The 23307-nt window shown below is 42.8% G+C and overlaps 1 protein-coding gene across 3 annotated transcripts in view; it reads right to left on the bottom strand.

Moving 5' to 3' along the window:
- AKAP10 (A-kinase anchoring protein 10) overlaps nucleotides 1–21449 on the bottom strand; it is a 41201-nt gene extending 19752 nt beyond the window's left edge. For all 3 annotated transcript variants that reach the window (XM_068977183.1, XM_068977182.1, XM_068977184.1), the window contains exons 1-5: nucleotides 21362–21449; nucleotides 13129–13176; nucleotides 11158–11340; nucleotides 8870–9406; nucleotides 1521–1619 (exon numbers count right to left, since the gene is read on the bottom strand). In XM_068977183.1, the coding sequence (XP_068833284.1) occupies nucleotides 1521–1619; nucleotides 8870–9406; nucleotides 11158–11340; nucleotides 13129–13176; nucleotides 21362–21449 (955 nt within the window). The remainder of the gene's footprint in view (nucleotides 1–1520; nucleotides 1620–8869; nucleotides 9407–11157; nucleotides 11341–13128; nucleotides 13177–21361) is intronic.
- Between the last annotated feature and the right edge of the window lie 1858 nt (nucleotides 21450–23307).

Raw genomic sequence — 23307 nt, 5'->3', positions numbered from 1 at the left:
TTTAATGATACACACACTTGAGCATGGGCATGGGCAAACTGACCCTTGTGCTAGTGGGCATATAAACTGGCAGTTTCTAGCACAAGCTTAAAAAATAAACATATCCCCATCCCTTAAAATATGAATGTACCCTTTCAATCAGCAATTCTATTTCTAGGATGGTAACCTAAGGAACTACAGATTTATGAAAAAGAATTTTCTCTTTATCAAAAGCTCTCTCCTTTTCTCAGCTACCCCAGACAGGTTAGTTATCAACTGGTACAAACACCTAAAGAACTGCTGGCGAACGATTTCCAACATAGGCATATTCTAATCTGTTCAGACACCTAACAGTTGTCATTAGGCACAGGTGGTCTTGGGAAGTCTAGAAGATGGCAGCAACAAATTTTCACATAGAAAGAGAGGAATGACATAGAAAACCCCAAAATTCCACGACACTTGGAATGAAACTGGTTGAAAATTCCAAAATAGAAGCAGATGGGGACAAGCCACCAACAGGCAGAAGGCCCATGTGTTACAGACGTCTGTGTGGGAGAGGAAAAGGGAAACACATGGGCAGCACCTGTCAGCCTGACGCAGACAGGTGTGCACTGGGAGTGTGGTGACTGACTGAAGAAGCTTAGCTGAGACCGGGGAGGGGATCTGCTGTCCCCAAATAATGAGTAAAGACCCAAAGAGCCCCACGCTGGAAAGAACCTGCTAGAAGAGGAATAATAGGCTATACTTCATAAATCAAAACACTTAATTTTTGTGATCAAAAACTCAAAACTGAGTACTAAGACTTAATAGGAATATAATAAATATCTATTCAATGTATAATGAACCACTTTTATCTGTGACTATAGGCATACTTGAGGTCTTTCTGATACAACAAAGTAAAAGCTTTCAAACATTTTAAAAATTACGACCGACAGAAAAATTTATATACCTATGCACGATGGAAAAAAGAAACAATTTTCAGAAGTGCTATTTGTTTGCCTTTACTACTGTGAAGCACTTTGATTTTTCTAGTCTTTTTTTGGAAGTGGGGGTGGTGGTGGTGAAGACCTAAGAGGAGACTGGTCCTAATCTGTAGCCTGAAAAACACTGCCAAATAGCCTACCAGGTAGGGTCTGGTTTCAAAGCCTAACTCTGCCATGCCTGAGCCTTATCAAGCACAAATGTTATAGACAGCAGGTGTGCACTGGCAGCTGTTACCTTCTCTGTGCTTCCTCACTTATTATAACTATTTATGCTAAAAGGTTCTTTAGAAGATTATATGAGTTTGTCCAGGGGAAGTGCTTAGAATATTGTCTGGGACACAGTAAGTACTCAAGCAAACATATGCTACTATTTTTCAAATAAAAAACTAATAATAATGAATAAGAGGGAAACTTTTTAAGTGAGCAACAGTCAGACAATAATGTACACTGAAAACAAGACATGGAAGGGAGATGCTGAATTTCATATTCATGAAAAATTCTCTCAATAACCAAAAACAGGCTTTTTTTTTTTTGGCCATAGCTTCAAGCACTGCTTACCTATGATGTCATTTCTCATTGCTTCTGTAATTGGTATCGGTTTAGCAGCATCTGGAGATATGTATTTGGTAAAAGTATTCACTGCATCTTGCTCTATACCTGCAAGGGAAGACAGCGACAATTTCAAAACCAAAAAGCAACTTGTACCAGTAATGGAACATATTTACCAACAGCAAGGCTTTGCTGTGGACCCAAGCATACACACAAATACACAAGTAAATAAACTTAGGACAAAACAAGCCTCTGTCACAAAGTTGCTTTTACATCCTTTGGTTGGTGGAGCAGAGGAGTTATGAGGAAGCCCCCTGCTCTTCCCGCAGTTAACAAGCTCATGAGAAACAGCAAATACTTATTCTCACACACCCTCGTTCCATATCTCCTCTCCAAAGTTGGAACCTGAAGGATTTACACAGAGGGGGCTCAAGTTATTTACAAATCCATGCTGAAAATCGGAGAAGGCAATGACAACTCACTCCAGTACTTTTGCCTGGCAAATCCCGTGGACCGGGGAGCCTGGTAGGCTGCAGTCCATGGGGTCGCTAGGAGTCGGACATGACTGAGCAACTGCACTTTCACTTTTCACTTTCATGCACTGGAGAAGGAAATGGCAACCCACTCCAGTGTCCTTGCCTGGAGAATCCCAGGGATGGGGGAGCCTGGTGGGCTGCCATCATCTATGTGGTCGCACAGAGTCGGACACGACTGAAGCGAGTTAGCAGCAGCATGTTGAAAATATTTTACCAAATTTCACATTCACGAATACATTCATCTGACCTTCAACAACCCTGGAAGGTTAAAACAGTGAGTCTCAAACTTTCTGTCTTGGGACTTTGCAATCTTAAAAATTACTGAGCTTCCATTTATCTGAGTTTTACCTATAGATAGTAACGTACTGAAAATTAAGATGAGAAAAAATTATCCAGTTTAAATGAACAACATTAAATCTGTTAAAAGTTAACATAAACACCATTAAAAAAAAATAACTATTTCCCAAACTTAAAAAATTAATAAGAGGGTGCCGTTTTATATTTTTGCAACTCTTAGTTTTCTTGATAGCAAACTGTTAAGATTCTCATATCTGCTTTGGCATTTAATCTGTTGAGCTTTTTTATTTGGGTCAAATATATATAGTGCTATCAGGATATGAGAAGAAATGTATGTATATTATATATGTTATTGTGTGTGTGTGTGTGTGTGTGTGTTGTTGTGTTAGTTGCACAGTCATGACCTTATGGACTGCAGCCTGCCAGGATCCTCTGTCCATGGGATTCTCCAGGCAAGAATAGAGGAGTGGGTTGCTACTTCTTTCTCCAGGGATCATCCCAATCCAGGGTCTCCTGCATTGTAGGCAGATGCTTTACCATCCAAGCCACAAGGGAAGCCTATGTGTATACATGTGTGTATGTACAATTTCTGTCCTGGTTCCTGGCACAGAGTTCCTAAAACCCTTGCAGCTTCCTGAGTTACAGTAGGGGCCAGAGGAACATCATTTGTTAATCATAATAAAGCTCTTTCAACCACAGGAAAAGTTTATGGACACAAAGTGACTTGTGCAGAGATGGAGCTGGTTGCCAGAGAAGGAACAAGAACTCCAGCCCCACTCCCCAACCTCCAGGGAGGGTGGAGGGGGTTGTGGACCATCAAGCCAATCACCAACACCTAATGATTTAATCAATCGTGCTTACGTGATGACACCATAAAAACCCTCAATGAAGCAGCTCAGAGAGCTTCTGGGTACATGAATGTGTCCATGTGCCAGAGGGGAGATCGCCCCAACCCCACAGAGACATAAGCTCCTGCACTTGGGATCCTTCTGGACTTCACCCCATGGATCTCTTCATCTGGAAACTCATTTTCCTCCTTTATAATATCCTTTTACATCACTAAACATATACAATGTGTTCCCCTAAGTTCTTTGAGCCTTGACAGCAAATTAACAAAAGAGGAAGAGGTAGTGGGAATCTGACGTACAGGTGACAACCTGGGACCCATGACAGGCATCTGAAATGGGGGACACTGCTGTGAACTGAGCCTTTAACTTGCAGGGTCGGCACTAACTCCTGGTAGTGTGAGAATGGACACTAGGTTACAATCCAATGAGAATGGAGAACTGCTTGATTTTGGACAGACACTGCTTTGGTGTGAACAGAGAAATGGTTTTCTTTATATCAAGAATATCTGGCCTCAGAGAGCTTTCCGAAGTAACTGTGGTTATATTCTTCTTTGATCCTCCTTGTGTGTACTCAGTCATAACCCCAAGGACTATGCCCCCCCCAGGCTCTTCTGTCCATGGGATTTTCCAGGCAAGAATACTGGGTAGGTTGCCATTTCCTCCTTCAGAGGATCTTCTGGATTCAGGGATTGAACCCGTGTCTCCTGTATCGGCAGGCAGATTCTTTACCACTGCGCCACCTGGGAAGCATTCTTCTTTGATACTATATCCAAAACTTGAAAAGTGGTAGTTTCTTAAAAGTTAATCAGAATGTAGAATCAGAAACCAAATTAATAAACTGGTTATAGTCTGTTACATCAGAATCTACTGGTCTATGTAATATGTTTAAAGAGTTTTTAACTAATGAGTGCTTTTATAGTATCATATATTTTCAAGTATTTTAAAAAATATTGGTTCACTAACTTATGAAGATCTTACAAATGTTGATAAATTGCATCATACAGTATAAAAAAAGAAATCACAGCATTAATATCACCAATGATCTTTTCAGAACACTCCTTAAAGCTGTCAAAGCATGTGGTAGTGAACGGAAGTTCTTCAAATTCAACGTCTCACTTGAAAACTTACATTTTATCACTGGGGAACAACACTGCCAGCTGTTTTCCATGAAATGACAACTCATTTTACATGGCCAGAATTACTGATACCAAAACTGGACAAAAGCAGTGTAAGAAGACTATAGACCAATGTCCATCATAAACACAGGTGCAAAAATGCTTGACAAAATATTAGAAAATCAAGTCGAGCAGCATAAACAGACTAATACACCACAAGCAAATGAGGCTTACTCTGGGAATGCAAGCTTATTCAGTATTTTTTTTTTTAATCGATATAATCCCTCAGACAAAAGAAGGAAAACCACATGGTCATATTAGATGACACAGAAAAAACATTTGAGAAAATTCAACACCATTCATGATTTAAACAATTATCTGTAATCTTTTAAACAACTCTCAGTAAACTTTTAAGAGAAGGGAGCTTCATCAACCTGATAAAGGGCATTTACAAAATCCCATAGCTAACCTCACACTTTATGGTGAAAGCCTGAGTGCTTTCTAAGATCAGGGAGAAGACAAGAATCTCAGGCAATCTACACAAAAGCTCCTAGAAATAATGAGTAAATTAGGGCCACAGAACAGAAGGTCAACATATAAAAGTCAATCATATTTCTATATACTAGCAATAAAAAAACTACAGAAACAAAAACTTTTTAAACATACTATTTGCAATAGTACCAGAAAAGGGGGAATAACAAAACATTAAGGATCTGTACACTGAAAACCATACAACGCAAAAGAGAGTGACCAAAGAGGTAGGTAAATAGAGCAGATTCAATCTGTGGGTTTTAAGACTCAATACAGTTAAGAACGTAAATTCTCTCCAAACTGACCTGTAGGTTGAATGCAATTCCAATAAAAAAATCTCAGCAGGTGTAAAGTTAAGTAGCTTATTTGATGCTTCTCTTGTTTCTTAAGGCAGGCTTGTATTGTTATGAACCTCCCTCTTAGCACTGCTTTTACTCAATCCCATAGGTTTTGGGTTGTTGTGCTTTCATTTTTATTTGTTTCTATGCATATTTTGATTTCCTCTGTGATCTGCTGGTTATTCAGAAGCGTGCTGTTTAGCCTCCATATGTTTGTGTTTTTTACAGTTTTTTCCCTGTAGCTAACATCTAATCTTACCGTATTGTGAGTTAAAGAGAAACACCAATACAGTATATTAATGCATATATATGGAATTTAGGAAGATGGTAATGATGATCCTATATGCAAGGCAGCAAAAGAAACACAGATGTAAGGAACAGACTTTTGGACTCTGTGGGAGAAGGCGAGGGTGGGATGCTATGAGAGAATAGCATTGAAACATGTTTATCACTATATGTAAAACAGATGACCACTGCCAGTTTGCTACATGAAGCAGAGCACTCAAAGCCGGTGCTCTGGGACAACCCAGAGGGATGGGGTGGGGAGTGGGGTGGGAGGGGGGTTCAGGACAAGGGAACATATGTGCACCCATGGCTGATTCATGTTGATGTATGGCCAAAACCAAACCATATTGTAATTACCCTCCAATTAATTAATTAAAATCTCAGCAGGGTTTCTTGTAGATATAGACAAGCTTATTCTAAAATTTATATAAAATATATAAGAACCTAGAACAGAAAAAACAACTTTGAAAAAGAACAAACTTGGAGGACTCAAACTACTCAATTTTAAGACTCACTACAAAGCTATACCACTTTAATTCCCCAGCAGCATATGAGACAACCATGTTCATGATGCTATTCATATCAACTATGAGCTATAATAAGCTTATACCCTTTCAGGTCAACTTCTGTTCATTTAAAAAATAACTTGTGATAGGCAAAGCTTTCTGGATTTCTCGACGGCAGATAAGGAACTGTGGACTGTAGGAGCCAGTCCAAATCAAGATGGGCAAAAGCACGAGAGAGAGAGGGCATTTACCCGAGAAAGCCCACAACCCTCATGAGACATGAGGCTTGTACTTTCAAGGGCAGCTGCCCGGGACCCAAACAGGGTAGAAATTAGATCCAAACCAGGCAGAAGGCCCTAAAAGTATACAGTCCATGGTGTCTCAAAGAGCTGGCCAAGACTAGGCGACACACAGAGACACAAGGCCCTAAGAGGGCAGGGCCTGAAACACACACACACACACACAGAAGGCCCCCCCCCCACACAGCCCTAGAGGGCAGAGACACACACACACAGAAGGCCCTCCCACACACACACACAGAAGGCCCTAAGAGGCAGGGCCTGAAACACACACACACACACACACACACACACACACACACAGAAGGCCCCCACCCCCACCCCACCCCCCACACACAGAAGGCCCTAAGAGGCAGGGCCTGAAACACACACACACACACAGCCCTAGAGGGCACACAGAGACACACACAGACACACACACACGGAAGGCCCTAAGAGGCAGGGCCTGAAACACACACACACACGGCTGTTAAGAGGGCAGGAGGCCCTAAGAGGGCAGACACACACACACACACACACACACACACACACACAAAGCCCTAGAGGGCACACACACACACAGCCCTAGAGGGTGCACGCACACCCCCCCCCACGAGGGCAGACACACACACACCCCTAAGAGGGCAGACACACACACACACCCCCTAAGAGGCAGGGACACACCCCCACCCCAAGACTGAAACTTAGACACCCACCCCTCCCCCTGCAAGATAGAAACTTAGTTTTCAGTGATACTAGGGTAGCAATGAAGTGGGTCCTGGATGCCTGGCAAAAGCAAATGCAAAGACACTCAAAAAGAACCTAATCTAATTAGAGTCCCTGAAGAATCACCAAAGATAAAATTCAAAGACATATGTATTCACAGCCAAAACCCACTAAAACCACAGCCTACCAGAAGTGTGAACCTGCAGAAACAAACCCTGAATCAGATACACAAAAGCTATAGGCACTGGGGTTATGAGATACTGACTACGTGTTTAATAAATTTAAATAAATAAAAAATGGGGTCAAAAGTAGGACAGAGGGATAAAGGAACAAGAAACTAAAAAATGACCAGGCAACCCTTCAGAAAAATATTTCTAGAAATGGAAGAATTTGCTAACTTTTAGATTAAAATAACACTTTAAAAGACTGATTCAAGAGCAGTTTAGATCCATTTTAAGAATCAACTAACTTAAAGATCTGAAGATGTTACCACCAATCTGAAAAAGCTACATACTACATGATTCTAAGTATGTGACATTACAGAAAATGCAAAACTATGGAGACAGGAAAAAGATTAGTGGTGGCCAGAGTGAAATGAGTGGGTATATAAACTGGTAGAGCACACAGGTTTTTAGGGCAGTGAAAATGCTCTGCCTGGTATCACAATGATGGTTACAAACGGTTATACACTTCCCCAAACTCACAAAACATGTTAACACCAGGCGTAAACCCGAAAGTAAACTTTGAGTAATTGTGATACCCCCAGGTAAGTTCACTGGTGGTAACAAGTGTTTCCCTCTGGTGGGGATGTTGATAATGGGGAAGTCGATGCATGTTCAGGGGCAAAGGGTGTATAGGAAATACCTGTAGCTTCCCTTCAATTTTGCTGTGAACCTTAAAAAAAAAACAAAAAAAAAACCTGCCTTAATAAAGGCTTAGTAGGAAAAAAAAGAAAAAAAGCACACAAGGAAAAATAAAAAAAGGAATGCATGTTCAGGGGAAAGGGGTGTATAGGAAATATCTGTAGCTTCCCTTCAATTTTGCTGTGAACCTTAAAAAAGAAAAGAAAAAAAAACTGCCTTAATAAAGGCTTAGCAGGAAAAAAAAAAGAGAAGATGAAAGAGGAGATGATGACAATGGGTTGGAACTGTCTAGTCAGAATTCCAGGATAACTGAAAATGAAGTGTGTAGCTTTCAAGCTAATAGAGAAGAAAAAAGAAAAGAGGAGCCACAGTCCAGACGCCAGGACTTGAAGTGCAGGTCCTGCCTGGTGTACGACCTGGCAGGCTCCCCGACCTTCCCAAGCCATGGCTTCCTCACATGTAAAACGGGGTGACTGCCTACCTCACAGGGCTGCTGTGACTACTCTGTGAAATTCAAGTACAGCCCCTGACACAGAACCTGATTAATGCTGCCTGCTGTCAATTAACAAATAACTTTACCTGAAAGTTCAGTAAAAGAGCAAGAAAACTAAGACTGAGGTTGACATTAGCCTTTCTGGATAAGGATTTGATTTCAAAATCTGTGATGACCCTGGACCCTTCTTCATTTGTTAATTCTCATTTCTTTTTCTTAGCGGGTCGGCCCTTCTGTTCTTTTTTCATACACAATCCTATTCTAAAACTCCTAAATTTGGGAGAAATTACTCTAACCCTTTTAATCCCCATTGAAGTTCCACTTTGTAAGTAGATTTTTAAAAATATATTTATTTTTATCTATTTGGCTGCAACAGATCTTATTGTAGCATGTGGGAGGGATCTTGAGCTCTTCAGCCAGGGATCGGACCCAGGCCCCCTGCATTTGGTTTCTGCAGTCTTAGCCACTGGACCACCAGGGAAGCCCCTAAATAGATTGTAAAAACAAAAACAGGATAAAGAGAGACAACACCACACACTTACTTTTCATTAATTTTCCTGATAATTCCTTCAGTGGAGAAGATGGACTACTTCTACTGGCTACCGTGAGCCTGGAGGACTCCTGGGTTTCCAGGGAGCCCCGACGAGTTCCTGTCCTGGCTGTCTCCAGGTGGAGCAAATGGGCACTATCACTCTCCTGGGAAAGCAAGTGGTTCTGGGAGTTGCTAGTTCTATTATTTAAGTCAATTCCTTCCAGCTGGGCTGAGCCAGAATCCTCCAACCTCCTGTTAAGAGACTCAGTTACAAAAGCTGCTGTGGTTTCGGGCTTTTTAGATGGAGAGACAGGTTCAGCCAATGAGCTCTGCTTCACCGTGTTCAGACTGTGTGCTCTTATTCGGGACCAAGTTGTGGAGTGAAAACTTTCAGCCTCCAACCAAAACTTAACCAAATGCTCCATTCTCCGAAGTTCCATGAACTGAATGAAGTAAGGGAGGACCACGGTGTCATGCAAGACTTGCTCAAGGGTCTTTGAAAGACTTGATTTGGCCTCCTGAGTCTGGTAGTCCAGACAAGATCTGCCTAAAGGAAGAAAAGAGTCAGCAGTTCAATAACAGATAACAACCCGCTAAAGCTTATTTAAATTATTAGAAGGGTCTTTGTTACTCGATTAATCCTCGTATCTCTTTTCATGGCAATTCAAATCATGTAAATTCTTAAGGGAAATAAATCTTATAATACCAGTTCCAAAGGAAAGACAGACCAATAAAAATATTTTAAAAGTTCAATCTCATTAAAAATCTCAGAAAAGCAAATTAATACATACCATTTTTGCCTATCAAACTGAAAAATGGGTTTAAAAAAAATAACAAGAACTAACAAGGGCATAGCAAAACAGATGATGAAAAACGTTAAATGACAAAATCTTTTTGGAGGATTCAGTAACAGACAGCAAAGTCTTAGCCATCAGGGTAATTTTCAATCCAGTAACTCTATTTCTAGGACCTTATCCTGAAGAAAAATTGTGGATACAGCTAGAAAGATGTTATGAACTCTTAGCCTCATTTATAACAGAATAGTTAGATCTGGGATTTTATCTTGAAAAATTAAACCAAAGTTAATAAAACAAAGTTTATTTCACATTTAACTAAATTTAGGTTATGACTATAAACACAAGCTAATTATTAGAAGAAAGAAAAAACTAAGAAAATATTAACTTTCACAGCACGACACAGAGAGACTCATTTTTATAAAATTAACTGAGGGCCTCATCTGCTTTTCAAAAGGGCTTTTCTTCACCCTTTGTTGTTTCTTCTGAAGCACCTCATGTACCACCCCTGCTGACTGTCCTGACTTCAGTGTTAACTAGTCCATTGTTGTCAACATCTCTTAATGAACTTCAGGAAATCTTGAGCCTCTGAAAGACTTAATTTTAAGTACCCTTTACCCAGTCTTGGAGAAGGAAATGGCAACCCACTCCAGTATTCTTGCCTGGAGAATTCCACGGACAGAGGAGCCTGGCGGGCTGCAGTCCGTGGGGTCACAAAGTTCGGACACGATTGAGCGACTAACATACACATGCCCAGGCTCCCCTGCGGTATCAAGATCACACTAAGACACTGACACAATTCATCTGTCTTATCCAGACTTCCCCAGTTTCACCAGTGCTCACTGTATGCACATTTAGTTCTCCGTGCTTCTATCATGTGAGTAGACTTGTATAAACATCAAGACAGAACAGCTCCAGTGACACAAGGATCCCCTTGTGAGGCCTTTCATAACCAGCTGCCAGCCCTAACCATTGGCCAATACTCATCTACCTGTTCTTCATGTCTATCATTTTGTCATTTCAAGAACTGTCTTGAATATACTGTCTCTCAATATATACAGTCTCTCAATATATATTGTCTCTCAATATAATTCCCTTGAGATTCATCCAAGCTGCTATGTGTAAATAGGAGTGGCTATTTCTCTGCATCTATATTAACATTCCAATTATCAAGCTTTAAATACTTGCTAATGTGTTGGGAGAACATAAACTCATTATTTTAATTCGCACTGCACTGAGTATTAGTGCAGTGAGGCATCCTTTTCACCCATTCAGTGGCCAAATGTATTTCTTCTTCTGGAAATGGCCCATTATTCTACTGGGCATGCTTTTTATATTTACAGGAGGACAATACGGAGCCATCCATTACACTAGCTGTTAGTCCAGTTTAAACATTTTTTTTCAAAGCCCCAGGCAATATGGGTCAGTATCCTCTGGCAGGAACTTCACACTTTACACTCAAATCCCTCCTCCTAGAAGTTAACAAAAACTGAGAGTCACTCACCCAGGTCCCCAAAGTGAGCCGCCTCCATGTGGCTGGGCTGTTTCTTAAGTGTTGCGGTCCTGCTACTTGAAAAGGAGTCCATGTTGGCAGAAATGGCATTGATTGCAACATGACTTGGTCCCGCAGCCTCCAGCAAGGCATGATTTTTAGTGCTTTTTTGTGGGGAATGTACGGATATTGAAGCTATAATTTTTCAAAAAATTGTTAAAAATTAAACACAATTTGATAGTCTAAAACTGTCTCCTAAAAGGGCTTTAAGGAACTTGAAAAAATTAGATTTTGTAACACCTCTCTTGAGTAAGCATATACACTCAACAAAAAATTCTTACGGAAAAGGTCAATTAACCAAGCAGCAGAAAATTGGAAAGAAACTCCCTATTACTTATATATAACTCTCAAAATACTGTGCCAAAAGTAGAACTTAGAAGAGAGATCTTTCTCTGAGAAAGTTCTCTTTGAGAACCTCTAGAGTCCAACACGACTGAGCGACTTCACTTTCACGCATTGGAGAAGGAAATGGCAACCCACTCCAGTGTTCTTGCCTGGAGAATCCCAGGGACAGGGGAGCCTGGTGGGCTGCCATCTCTGGGGTCACACAGAGTCGGACACAACTGAAGTGACTTAGCAGCAGCAGCAGCAGCAGCGTACCAAAGGCAGCAAACATCTCGAAATATGGACCTTTTTCAATTTCTTAATCCTAGCTTGCTGGCAAGTGACAAATTAAATTCCAAAATAAAATTTTAGATTATCAAAAGAATTAGAACAATACCCTTCAGTATTGCTTATTTTATTTTTTAACTGAGTAACACAATTCTGTTTACTTTTTACTTTTTAACTGAGTAACAAAATAAGTATGCTTATTTTACTTTTTAACTGAGTAACAAAATTTCACCATCTAATAAAATCTGATTAAAGTTCAAGCTGCTTAAAGATAAAGCACACTTAAAAATTCACAAAATATATTTTCTTTTGTAGCCTAAAGAAATATTAATATTCTGTTGACTTCAGGATAAAGAGGAACTCATCAAATTCACATGGTCAAAGTAACCCTATGAATTAATTGCTACAGCTGAATTAAAATTCCACTCATCCCACTTATTCCACACAAATATCAGAAGACTCTCATGAAAGGTCTTTAAGAAGTTTTGGTTTATTGCACTGACCCCACATGGAATCTACCTGACTTTAAATTATCAGAAACAAGCAGAGAATAAGGCTGTGAGGTACCCTACTTATTCCCTAATCTTACAAATCTCTTAAATTATAATCAGTGTCCCTCTCACAAATTGAGCATGTGGAGTTAATACTCAATGCTAGCCACACAACATGCAAACATTTAAAAGAAAAATCTAAAGAATATCAATCTACAGTATTTGTATAAATTACATCTATGAAAATTATATACCATGGACATGGATGTAATTTTCATTACAATTTTCCCATTCCAAAATTTTTGTACATTGACATAATGAAATTAGTCAAAACTACAGCCAAGAGGACAGTCTTAAAAAAAGCAGGCTCTTATCTACAAATAAGGACAATATATTGATTTCAATAAAGAACTCTGAATAAATTTTAAATTAGGGCCATTCGTTCAAAGTAATAAAGTGAAAACAGTAAGCATCCAGACCCCAGATAAACCTCAGAAAACCAAGCTTTATAAGTCAGTGGTCAGACTGCTCAGTAAAGAGTATTTTCTGCTTTTAGTTTTTTAAAATAAAGTCAATCAATTGCTTTTAGGGAATCACTGAAATGTGTGATTAGCAAGGAGGACACTGGTTCCCTGGAATCACCAGGACAGCCAATGAATGCTCAGTAAAAGCCTAGCATATGCTGGGTGTTGAAAGATACACCAACTAACAGGGAAATAAGTCACAATCATGAGTAATTATAAAAGAAGGCAGAGACGACCAACAAAAAGGGAGAATGCAACAGGATTAAAGAGCTCATAACTGCGAAGCGCTGACTCACCTTTGACTGACTTGACATCTGGGGTCTTCTCCTGCTCTTTGCTTTTCACTGGAAGAGAGGAGGGCAGCATGATCAACTTCTTCAGCCAAATGCCCCCTCCACTAAAACTCAGGCCAGCTCTATTCCAATAGGTGAGTGTGTACAAAGTTCTACACAAAAGGGCGAGCTGCCCTGGAGCAGGGCAGGGCAGCTGTCAGGGGAAGTTTCCCTTAGAAGCGACCTCTGAATGGCATTTGATCAAGAAGGCTGAGTGATTAAGGAAAGATGAGGTCAGGACACCTAGGTTCAAATTTGGGCTCTCCCATGTGATCCTGGACCAGTTACTTTAATTCTCGGGGTCTCAATTTCCTTGATGTACAAAACCTGGTCATTCTTATGAGCTAGTGAAGAGTCATTTCAACAGGCAGGATTTCAACTTTGGTCTGTGGGACCAGAGAAATCACTCTTCTACCCTTGGTTAGGGCTTCCCTTGTAGCTCAGTCAGTAAAGAATCTGCCTGCAGTGCAGGAGACCTGGGTTCGATCCCTGGGTCGGGAAGATCCCCTGGAGAAGGAAATGGCAACCCACTCCAACATTCTTGCCTGGAAAATCCCACGGACAGAGGAGCCTGGTGGGCTGCAGTCCATGGGGTTGCAAAGAGTTGGGCACGACTGAGTAGCTAACACTTACCCTTGGTTAAAAGCCTGCAGAATGCCTGTGTGATTAAGATAACGTGTGTAAATGAGTGTCTTAGAGGCACCTCCTACTCCATACACCAGAACTCAACATGTACATTCCCAGCGACGTCTCTCAGTACCCATCCCCGTGCTGGGGTGACTGATGTTTGCAGCCGCCTCAGCTGCATCTGCCAACTGACTCCATCTCCCTCTTGAAAAGTGAATTTGGCATGGCTTCTGTGAAACCCCACTCCTCGTTTTCCAGAGGCTCCTTCTCAGCTTATCCCTGGCCGACTTCTCCGCCAGCTGGAGTTTCTCAGGGACAAGATTGGTCCCCCTTCTCTCCACTCCACGTACATCTGTACTTCCTTGCTGATCTCAGCTATTCTTCAGGCTTTCAATACCACAGACATGCTGTAACTCCCAAAGTACTCTCTCTAGTCTGAGTACTTTTTGATCTCAAATTCATAGTTAACTACCTTTCTGCCATCTTCCATAATTCCACTGCCTAAATGGGACATACCATCTTTCCCCAAACCTGCTCCTAAATCAATCTTTTTCTCCTCTCATAAATGATTCCACTGTCCACTAGCTTCTCAGGCCAAAACTCTGGGAGTCATCTTCCACACTGTCTCTCGATCACCTTCAAACCACTTCTAAAGAACAACTGGTTCCACCACCAAGTACCTTAGAGGTATATTTTATTGTATGCAAACTTTAAATTTTGATGTTGTCAAACTTACATTATGTGGATTGAATTTTCCTAAGTTTAATTTCTTACCCCTGTATTTTCTTCTGTATGATTTCAAACTTCGCTTTTACAAATTCTGGGCTCCAATTCACCTGGCATTTATTTCTGTACTATAAGGGATAGCAAACTATAGTCCAAGGGCCAAGTCCAGCCAACCACCAGTTTCTCATAGTGTTTCTGCATAGTCTATGGCTACAAGGATAGAGGAGAGTGAGGCAGACCAAATAGCCTTCAAAGCCTAAAATATTTACTATCTGTTTTTTTTACAGAAAAAGTTTGCTGACCCCCTGATGTACATAATGAGGAAGTCTTAATTTTCTTTTTTTTGGGGGGGGGCAGCGGGATAATAAACACAATTTACTGATTAGTCCAATCTTTCCCAAATGAATAGGAACTTTTTACATACGTTCCCATACATACATGGGTCTGTTTCTGGGCCTACTGCTGTAATTACTAACTATGTAATAGGCTCTGGCAGAGCCAAGCCCTCCATCATATTCTTTTTTCAAAACTATCTTTCATATTAATTGTAGGACCTACTTGTTCTGATCCTAAAACCCTCATGGTAATTTCTTTTTAAACATTAAGCACTGACTTGATCAATCTTGGAGAGAGTTCACATCTTTCTGGTATTGAGTCTTTCTATTATGAACATAGTATACCTCTACTTATCTGGGTCTCCTTTTAGGTCCACTTGTATTTTGTAAACTCCATAGAGATTTCAGTCTTTTATTTTTACTGGCTACAGGGATACAACTGAGTTTCAAATACTTATTCTAATGATATATGTGTAAATTTTCTTAAACTTTCTGTGTACACAATCAGATTATCTATGAATAATGACTCTTGTTCCCTTTCCCTTGCAAAACTTTTCCATTTTTTTTATGTGTGTGCTATTGTGAAGACTATGTTAGTTTTCTTTTTGTCTGTATAACCCTGATCTATATTCTCATCCTTTTAAGTTTCCTATGCTCTTTTTAACATTTAAACAGTATAGGTTAGGAAACCAATATGAAGATAACCATCTCTTTATTGTCCAGGTCATTCATTTCTGTTTATTGTGATTACTATTCTTTATTTCCGAAAAAGAATTTTCTTAAAACTCAATTACAACTACACACCTGTTGACTTCTCCTAGTAATTCTGTTTATTTTACTTTATGTATTTTGAGACTGATTTTAGGTACAAACCAGTTCAGAATTTTATCTTCCTAGTATTCTATTCATTTTACCATACTTTACAGACTTTTTTTTTTAGCCCTAATAGTATTTTATGCTTTAAAGTATTTCAAATCCTTCACAAGCTTTCTTCTCTTTGAATCCATTTATTTTCAACTTCTCTATGTCTTTATGTTTTTGTTGTGTTTCTGGTAAATAGCTGGGTTTTCGATTATCATCCAACCCAAGTCATTACTTTTTAGTCCACCTTTCAATAGACTTTTACTAGATTTTTAGCCATTGAGACTTCATTTACATTTATTGTCATTTATTTCTACCACCTTATTTTGCACTACTGACTCTTCTTGTATTTTTTAAAATTATTATGAAACATTTAAAACAGAGGCAAGGCAGGTTGAGCAAATCTTAACATTATACCATATTTGCTTCAGAACAATTTTTAAAGGAAATAAAACACTGCAGGTACAACTCAAGTCCCTCTGTGACCTCATTCCCTTTCTCCCTAGAGAAACAATTTCAGAAAGTGAATGTTTAAGGTTTCCATCCACACTTTTACTATTTACCATATTTATGTATTCATAAGCAATATATCGGAGAAGGAAATGGCAACCCACTCCAGTGTTCTTGCCTGGAGAATCTCAGGGACGGGGGAGCCTGGTGGGCTGCCGTCTATGGAGTCGCACAGTCAGACACGACTGAAGCGACTTAGCAGCAGCAGCAAGCAATACATAGCATTGTTTGAAGGTTTTAAACAAGTGGTCGTACCAACTGCCATTTCCAGCAGCTGCTGCTGCTGCTGCTGCTAAGTCGCTTCAGTTGTGTCCGACTCTGCGCGACCCCATAGACGGCAGCCCACCAGGCTCCCCCCGTCCCTGGGATTCTCCAGGCAAGAACACTGGAGTGGGTTGCCATTTCTTTCTCCAACTTGTCCAAGTGAAAAGTGAAAGTGAAGTCGCTCAGTCGTGTCTGACTCTTCACGACCTCACGGACTGCAGCCTACCAGGCTCCTCCTCCCATAGGATTTTCCAGGCAGGAGTACTGGAGTGGGGTGCCATTGCCTTCTCCACAGCATATCCTAATTAAATCTTGATACAGTCAGGCTTTAATCTCAACTCCTAAGAATTCCACTCCTGCAAGTAACATTTCTTTCCTGTATCATTTTCTCTGTCTCTACTGAGTTCTTTCTATCAGCCGACAAACAAACTGAGCATCTTTTATTTTAAAAATAACAAAAAACACCCCTTACCCTAAAGGCCCCTTTCAGTTATTGGCCTTGTTTTTCCCTCTTAACTGCAAATTTTCTTGGTTATTCTTTTTACTTTCCCCACTTTACAGTCTCCCCTCAACCCGTTCCACTGACGCTACATTTATAAAAGTCATCAGTTACTTCCATGTTATCAAAATGAACTGCTATTTCTATTTACCTCAACCTTGTAAGTGTCATTAAATACAGTACTCCCTACTTTTTGAAATACTATCTTCTCTTAGCTTTCAAGACACTCCACTCCTATATCACTTCACATTTTCTTTTCGAGTCTCCTTTGCCAACGGCTCATGTTCCTCAACTTAACTTCTAAAAGCTCAATTAACTCCAGCGCTCTCTCCTTGTCTATAGTATGGCAGGATATGCTACCTCCCACTGAACTCATTCTCCCCTTCTGAGCAAGAGATCTGTAGCCTGGCACACAGTTGGCTAGCTTCTCTCCGTTTCCCAAAGCCCTTAAGTTAGCTGGGGCCACATGACTAGGTTCTCAGCAATTAAACGTGAACAGGAGCAGTATTTGCCATTTCTGGCCAAAGCTTCTCTTTTCCCTTATTATGGGTCAGAAAGCTGACAGAAGGGGCTATGACCTGGCTTTATAACATGCAATATACCTTAAGAGAAAGAGGAATAAGACAATAGTAGGAAAATGATCCCTGAATGGTCAGGAAGGAAAGCCACCTGATGACCAGGGAACTGGACTGTTACACAGAGAGAAATAAAGGCCTATCTTGTTTGAGCCATTGTACTCATTGTGTCTCTCTGTCATGGAAGCTTAGCCTTTCAACGTAACTAATTCATATACTGTATGTCTTCCCTAGATAATCTCACCCAGTCCTATGTCTTTAATCATTATTTATGCAAAATACTTTTAAATTCAGATAGAGAACTCAAGTTCTGAGCTCTTTTCAGAACTACAGACTAGTACATCCAACTGCCTCCTTGACAGATACACATGGACTCACAACAACTGAAGGAGAACTCTAGATTCTTCCTACCCCAAGCTCTGAATTTTCCACAACTTTCCCAGTTTTCCTTCACTCCAGTTACTTACTCAAGCCATGATTTCTCTATCTCCAAGACCGCCCCAATGCCCTCTTCTCTCCGTCCTTAAGCTGCAGCCTTCTCTCCGTCCTGGAACAAAGCCAGCTCGTTCCTACCCCAGGACATTTGTACTACCAGTTCCCTCCAGCAAGAATACAGTTCCTTTCACCTTTACAAGGCTGGCTCTTTCCTCATGGAGACCTCAGTTTAAATACCATCTTCCCAGACAAGCCTTCCCTCTCTATCCAAATACAAACTGCCACCTGGTAAGCTGCTCCTGTATCATTGTTTAAATTCCCTGCACATCATTTATTACCTTCTGTAATTTTTCTTACTTTCATTCACTTACTCAACAGATATTTACTAAATTCCTAACTATATCCCAAGCACTGATCTAGACTTGAGGGTACGGCCATGAACAAAAGTAAGCTTCCTTCCTAATAAAACACATGAGTCAGCAGATGGTGATAAACGCTACAGAAAAAAAAAAATAAATAAATAAACCAGAGCCACAGGAAGGGAGTGCAGGGGCTGGGGGCTGCAATCTTCAGCAGGCTGGTCAGAGAACCCTTCACTAAGATGTCAATTAATCAAAACCCTGCAGGAGAAGGGGGAAGAAAATAGGCTTGCATCTGTAGGAAGAGGTTTCCAGCCAGAGGGAACAAGCGCAAAGGCCCTGAGGTGGGAATGTATTTAACAAGGTGGCCAACATACATGGAAGAGTGCTGGAGAAAGGGAGCAGATGAACACAGAGGAGAAACAGGACCTAGATTATGTAGGGCCATGTACAGGAAACCACTGAGGGCATCTGAACAGAGGTGTGGTATAATGCAGTTTGAAAACACACAGGGGGATCAAAAATGGAGGAAGGGAAACCAAATTGAAGCCTAAAGCAAAATAACGCTGTTTCCTTGATCTTCATAAAACCGGCTTCCTCTTGACATTTAAGCTGAGATCTGAATGACAACCCCTCAGAGGACTTCATTAACCACCCAAACTAAATAGAGATGCCAGGGTGTTCACGGTCAGGGATGGTGAGAAGTGATTGGATTTGGGCTATATTCTGGGGTTGACCTAAAAGATTTGCTGATGGATCAGATATAGAGTAGGAGAGAAAGAGGTTGAAGAAAGTACTAAAGTTTTGGCCTGAGCAATTAAAAGGCCAGAAAGGCAATTTATCAAGATACTGAAAAACAGATGAAGGAAGGCTAAAGCTAAAGTGAAATTTTAGATACAGGAAGTTGTTTATCAGTTGACCTCCTAGACACCTACTGTTGTTTGTTGTTGTCGTTTAGTCACGCAGTCACGCCTGACTCTTTGCAACCCCAGGGACTGTAGCTCAACAGGCTCCCCTGTCCATGAGCTTTCCCAGGCAAGAATACTGGCGTAGGTTGCCAGTTCCTCCTCCAGGGGATCTTCATGACCCAGGGATTGAATCCATATCTCCTGCACTGCAGGTGGATTCTTCACTGCTGAGCCACCTGGAAAGCCCAGACATCTATTGCGTAGAGGTAAAAAGTGGACCAACAGCTGGATATGGAGTCTGGATTCAGGGAAGAAAATCCAAGCTGGAGACGTAAATCTGGGAGTCATCGGCAGATAGGTGGTATTTAAAAATGGTATTTAGAAACTGGATGGGAGCCCTAAATAGGACCATCTCCAGTTTCTATTCTTGCTACAGTCTCCAAAAAACATCTAGAATGATCTTTACAAAGCAAGATGACATCAAATCACTCCTCTTTAAAATTTTAAAATATTGTCTCTGCACTTGGAATAACACCTTTCCGTGACCTACAAAGCTCTGAATCATCTGATCCTTGTGTACCTCTCTGAACTGCAGAACTGGGCTTCTTTTCTGTCTTGAAGGACACCAAACTCTTGCCACCCAGCCTTTGAACACTATTCCCTGTGCCTGGAATGCTCTTCCCTGGCCTCTATACATCACCTCTTGCTGTTTCTTCAGCTCTAAGTTTCAAGGTTGTCTGCTGAGGCCTTGACTAACATCAAATCGAAATATGTCTCTTCTCTCAACTTCTCTCTTTCATAACTCTTTATTCAATTTGTAAACAGAGAGAGAGAGAGAGGTTTATTGTCTACCCCAGCAGACAACAAGCTCCTTGGAAATACGGATTTTGTCTTATGCACTGCTCAATACTGAGGGCCTAGCACAGTGCCTGGCAACGAGCAGACATTCAAAAGTATTTGCTGAATAAATAGACAACAGGCTATGTGCAACCTGCAATTTGCCTCATTATATCATTATATGTAGAACACTCCTTACCCTAAAAAAAAAAAACCCCAAACCAATCATTTCAACACTGTCAAACAAATTAGAGAGCTATCAACCATACCAAAGTACCTTACCAACACAGGTTCCTTGTACCATTTTACCACTTTCATTCATTCAGAGTGGTTTTCATTCATTCATCATGGTTTCATTCACTGATCACATGGCATCAGTTACTAAAACTCCGTGTGTACTTAAAAGGAATTCTTTATAGAGTTGAATGGGGTCTTTAGGAATCATCGAATTCTCAGCTGAGAGGAAAGTGGGTCAACATTTTTCTGTCCCAGATGACAGACTTAGTAGCAGAGCTGTCACATAAACCCAAGTCTGATTTAGTTCAGTGCTTTCCCCAAACCTGTATTTGTCTGGGAAATTTTACCTGAAGCAACAAGAATCGATACAAGTATCACTATCATCCCAAAAGACCCACACTCGTCCATCCTGGATACATACTCATAACGAAATGCCAATAACCTTACCCAAACTCAAAAGGAAGTTGCCTCTACTCAAAAAACTGGGCAGCTACTACTACTGAAAACCAGAAATATCAATATAAGCAGTTTGTCTATAAAGTTAGGATTCCAGTAGCAAGTAAACTTGCTAAGTCATCAAAAGGACTCTTCATTAGGGAACTTCTAGCACTAAGTTATGTCATGTCATTTTAGCAACACCAGAACCCCCCTCCCCCCATAAAGGGGAAACTGGAAAAGAGCACTCGTTGAAGAAGACAATTTTTTCACATGTTGCTTTTAGACACAAACCCCTAGATATTCTGAAAAGTCCGAGACTTCCGTAATACATTTCCATTTTCTGGTATAAACGCACCACCCCCACCCCACCCCCTGCGAAAAGCTGTGTGTCTGCAGAAGGCATGCCCCAAGCGGGTCCCGGCACACACTTCGGGACCGGCCGGCGTTCGCCCGCGAGGAGGCCCAGCTCCCTCCCACAAGCCCGCCGGCCCGGCGCGCAGGCCGTCCGACCTCGCGGAAGCGAAGGCCTCGCTGCCCGAGGGCCCGCCGCCCGCCGCCCCAAGCCCGGCCCCGCGCCCCTCGCTACCTTTCCGCCGGAAGAAGGACATGGCGGGGCCCGGGTCGGGGCGGAGGGCGCGGGGAGATTGCCGCGGGGAGGGCCCGGCTCCCTTCATTCAGCAACCTGCCCGGACTTCCGGGTCCGCAGCGGCCGCCGCGCTAGCCAGAAAGGAGACTCGTCTTCCGGGTGTGGGCCCCGCAGCCTCCTCGAGACGCGCGGGAGGCTCCCGCCGCCATGTTACCAAGCCGCCCGCCCGGAGTTCCGGTCCTTCGCCGCGCGGGGCTTCACGGGAGGCCGCGCGCCGACCCCGCCCCCCGCCACGCCTCCTCGCCTCCTCCCGCGGCTGGGCCTCCTCCCGCGGTGGGGCCCTCGCCCGCGCCGCCCACGGGACGCGCGCGCTACCTGCACCCGGCCCTGGACCCCGCGGCTCTCCTGTTCCTGGGCGGTGCGAGGGTGGCCCCTGGCAAGCCTCTGACCCGCCCGAGTGTGGCCCGCACCCCGCGCTCCCAGGGATCGGACCCTGGCGTGGATCTCGGGATGCGGACTGGGTCCAAGGATGCATGCTCGAGGCACCACCTGTCCCCGCTACTTCGGCCGTGGAGGAGATGCGTTGGGCTTATTACAAGACGCGATCAGCTCTGAAAGGACAGCAACATAAAAACCTCGCCAGTATTTACCGGGCGGACTCCAAGGAGCATCCTTCCAGCCTCCTTCAAATGCCATTTTCCTAGAAACCTCTGACCTCCCTCGACCCTAGAAGCAGAGACGAACCTCCCACCCTTGGGGCCTCTCCCACAGAACTGGGAATCCCAGTAGCCTCGCTCGTGTGCGATGGAGGAGCCTGGAAAAAAGCAGCAAATCAATAAATGGGTTTTTCAGTCAGTGAAGTCCATCAAGTGATGGACAGAGCAACGGAGGTCCAGAGAGAAGAGGCAGCTGGTCCAAGGTTATTCAGGGTGTCGGTGTTGAGACTAGAACCCGGGGTCTAGTCACAATATAATCAGAGCAGGTTAATAGATTTGTTTGGGTTTGGTCCCTGAGTGGGGAAAATCCCCTGGAGGAGGGCATGGCAACCCACTCCAGTATTCTTGCCCGGAGAATCCCATGGACAGAGGAGCCAGGCGGGCTACAGTGCGTGGGGTCGCAAAGTCAGACACGACTGAGCGACCAAACCACAGGGGCGTGTGCGATAACGACAGCGGACATGTATGGAAAGGTCACTGCGCAGGTGCCAAACTCTCCGGACACATGACGACCCTTGGGGAGTCGGTGGGAGAACCAGGCGCAAAGAGATAACCTGCCCAAGGTCACGGCCTAACCAGAGGCGAAGTGTGTGGGACCTCAGACCTAGAGAGTCGGCTCCAGAGCCAAGGTCAAGCCTCTTCCTGGGTAAGGACAGTGTCCGGGCAGGAGCAAGAGGCTGCCGCGTCTCCGGGTGTCCGAGTGTGTCCTCCCTGACCTGAGCCAGGTGCTAGGAATGGACCTCTGTCTGACCGCGGAGTCTTCAAGGGGTCCGAGCGGCTCCCCCACTGATCAGAAGGGCGCTGACCCCAGCCTGGCGCAGGGGAATCACTCTCTAACGTCTGTGGTGGGTGAAACCCGGAGTCCTGCCCCCCTTTTCCGGGAAGGGGAGTTGGGCTGACGTCCAGGGCCAGTGGGGAGGGAATGGGTCTCTGGGTTCCCGGCTTGGTCGGTGTAAGAGGTGAGGGACTTCCAGCAGGAGTCTGAGGGCGAGGCGGCTGCACTCCAAGCAAGGAAGTGCGGCGCCCTATCTCGGGAGTCCAAGTCGAGGAGTGCAAGGCATGCCTCCAGTATCTCTGGGAGGGGAGCGTGAGGGATGTAGGGGTAGCGCTCCAGTCCCTCTAAATCTCCTTCCTCTTTTCTCCAACACAGAATCAATGTAAAGAGCTGAGTCCTATCGCGCCTTCCAGTGCGATATCCGCTCTGGAGGCCAAAATTCTGCCAATTTTATT

The sequence above is a fragment of the Capricornis sumatraensis genome, chromosome 8 (assembly GCF_032405125.1).
Source record: "Capricornis sumatraensis isolate serow.1 chromosome 8, serow.2, whole genome shotgun sequence".
Classification (NCBI taxonomy): domain Eukaryota; kingdom Metazoa; phylum Chordata; class Mammalia; order Artiodactyla; family Bovidae; genus Capricornis; species Capricornis sumatraensis.
This window is presented reverse-complemented; position numbering and strand designations above follow the sequence as displayed.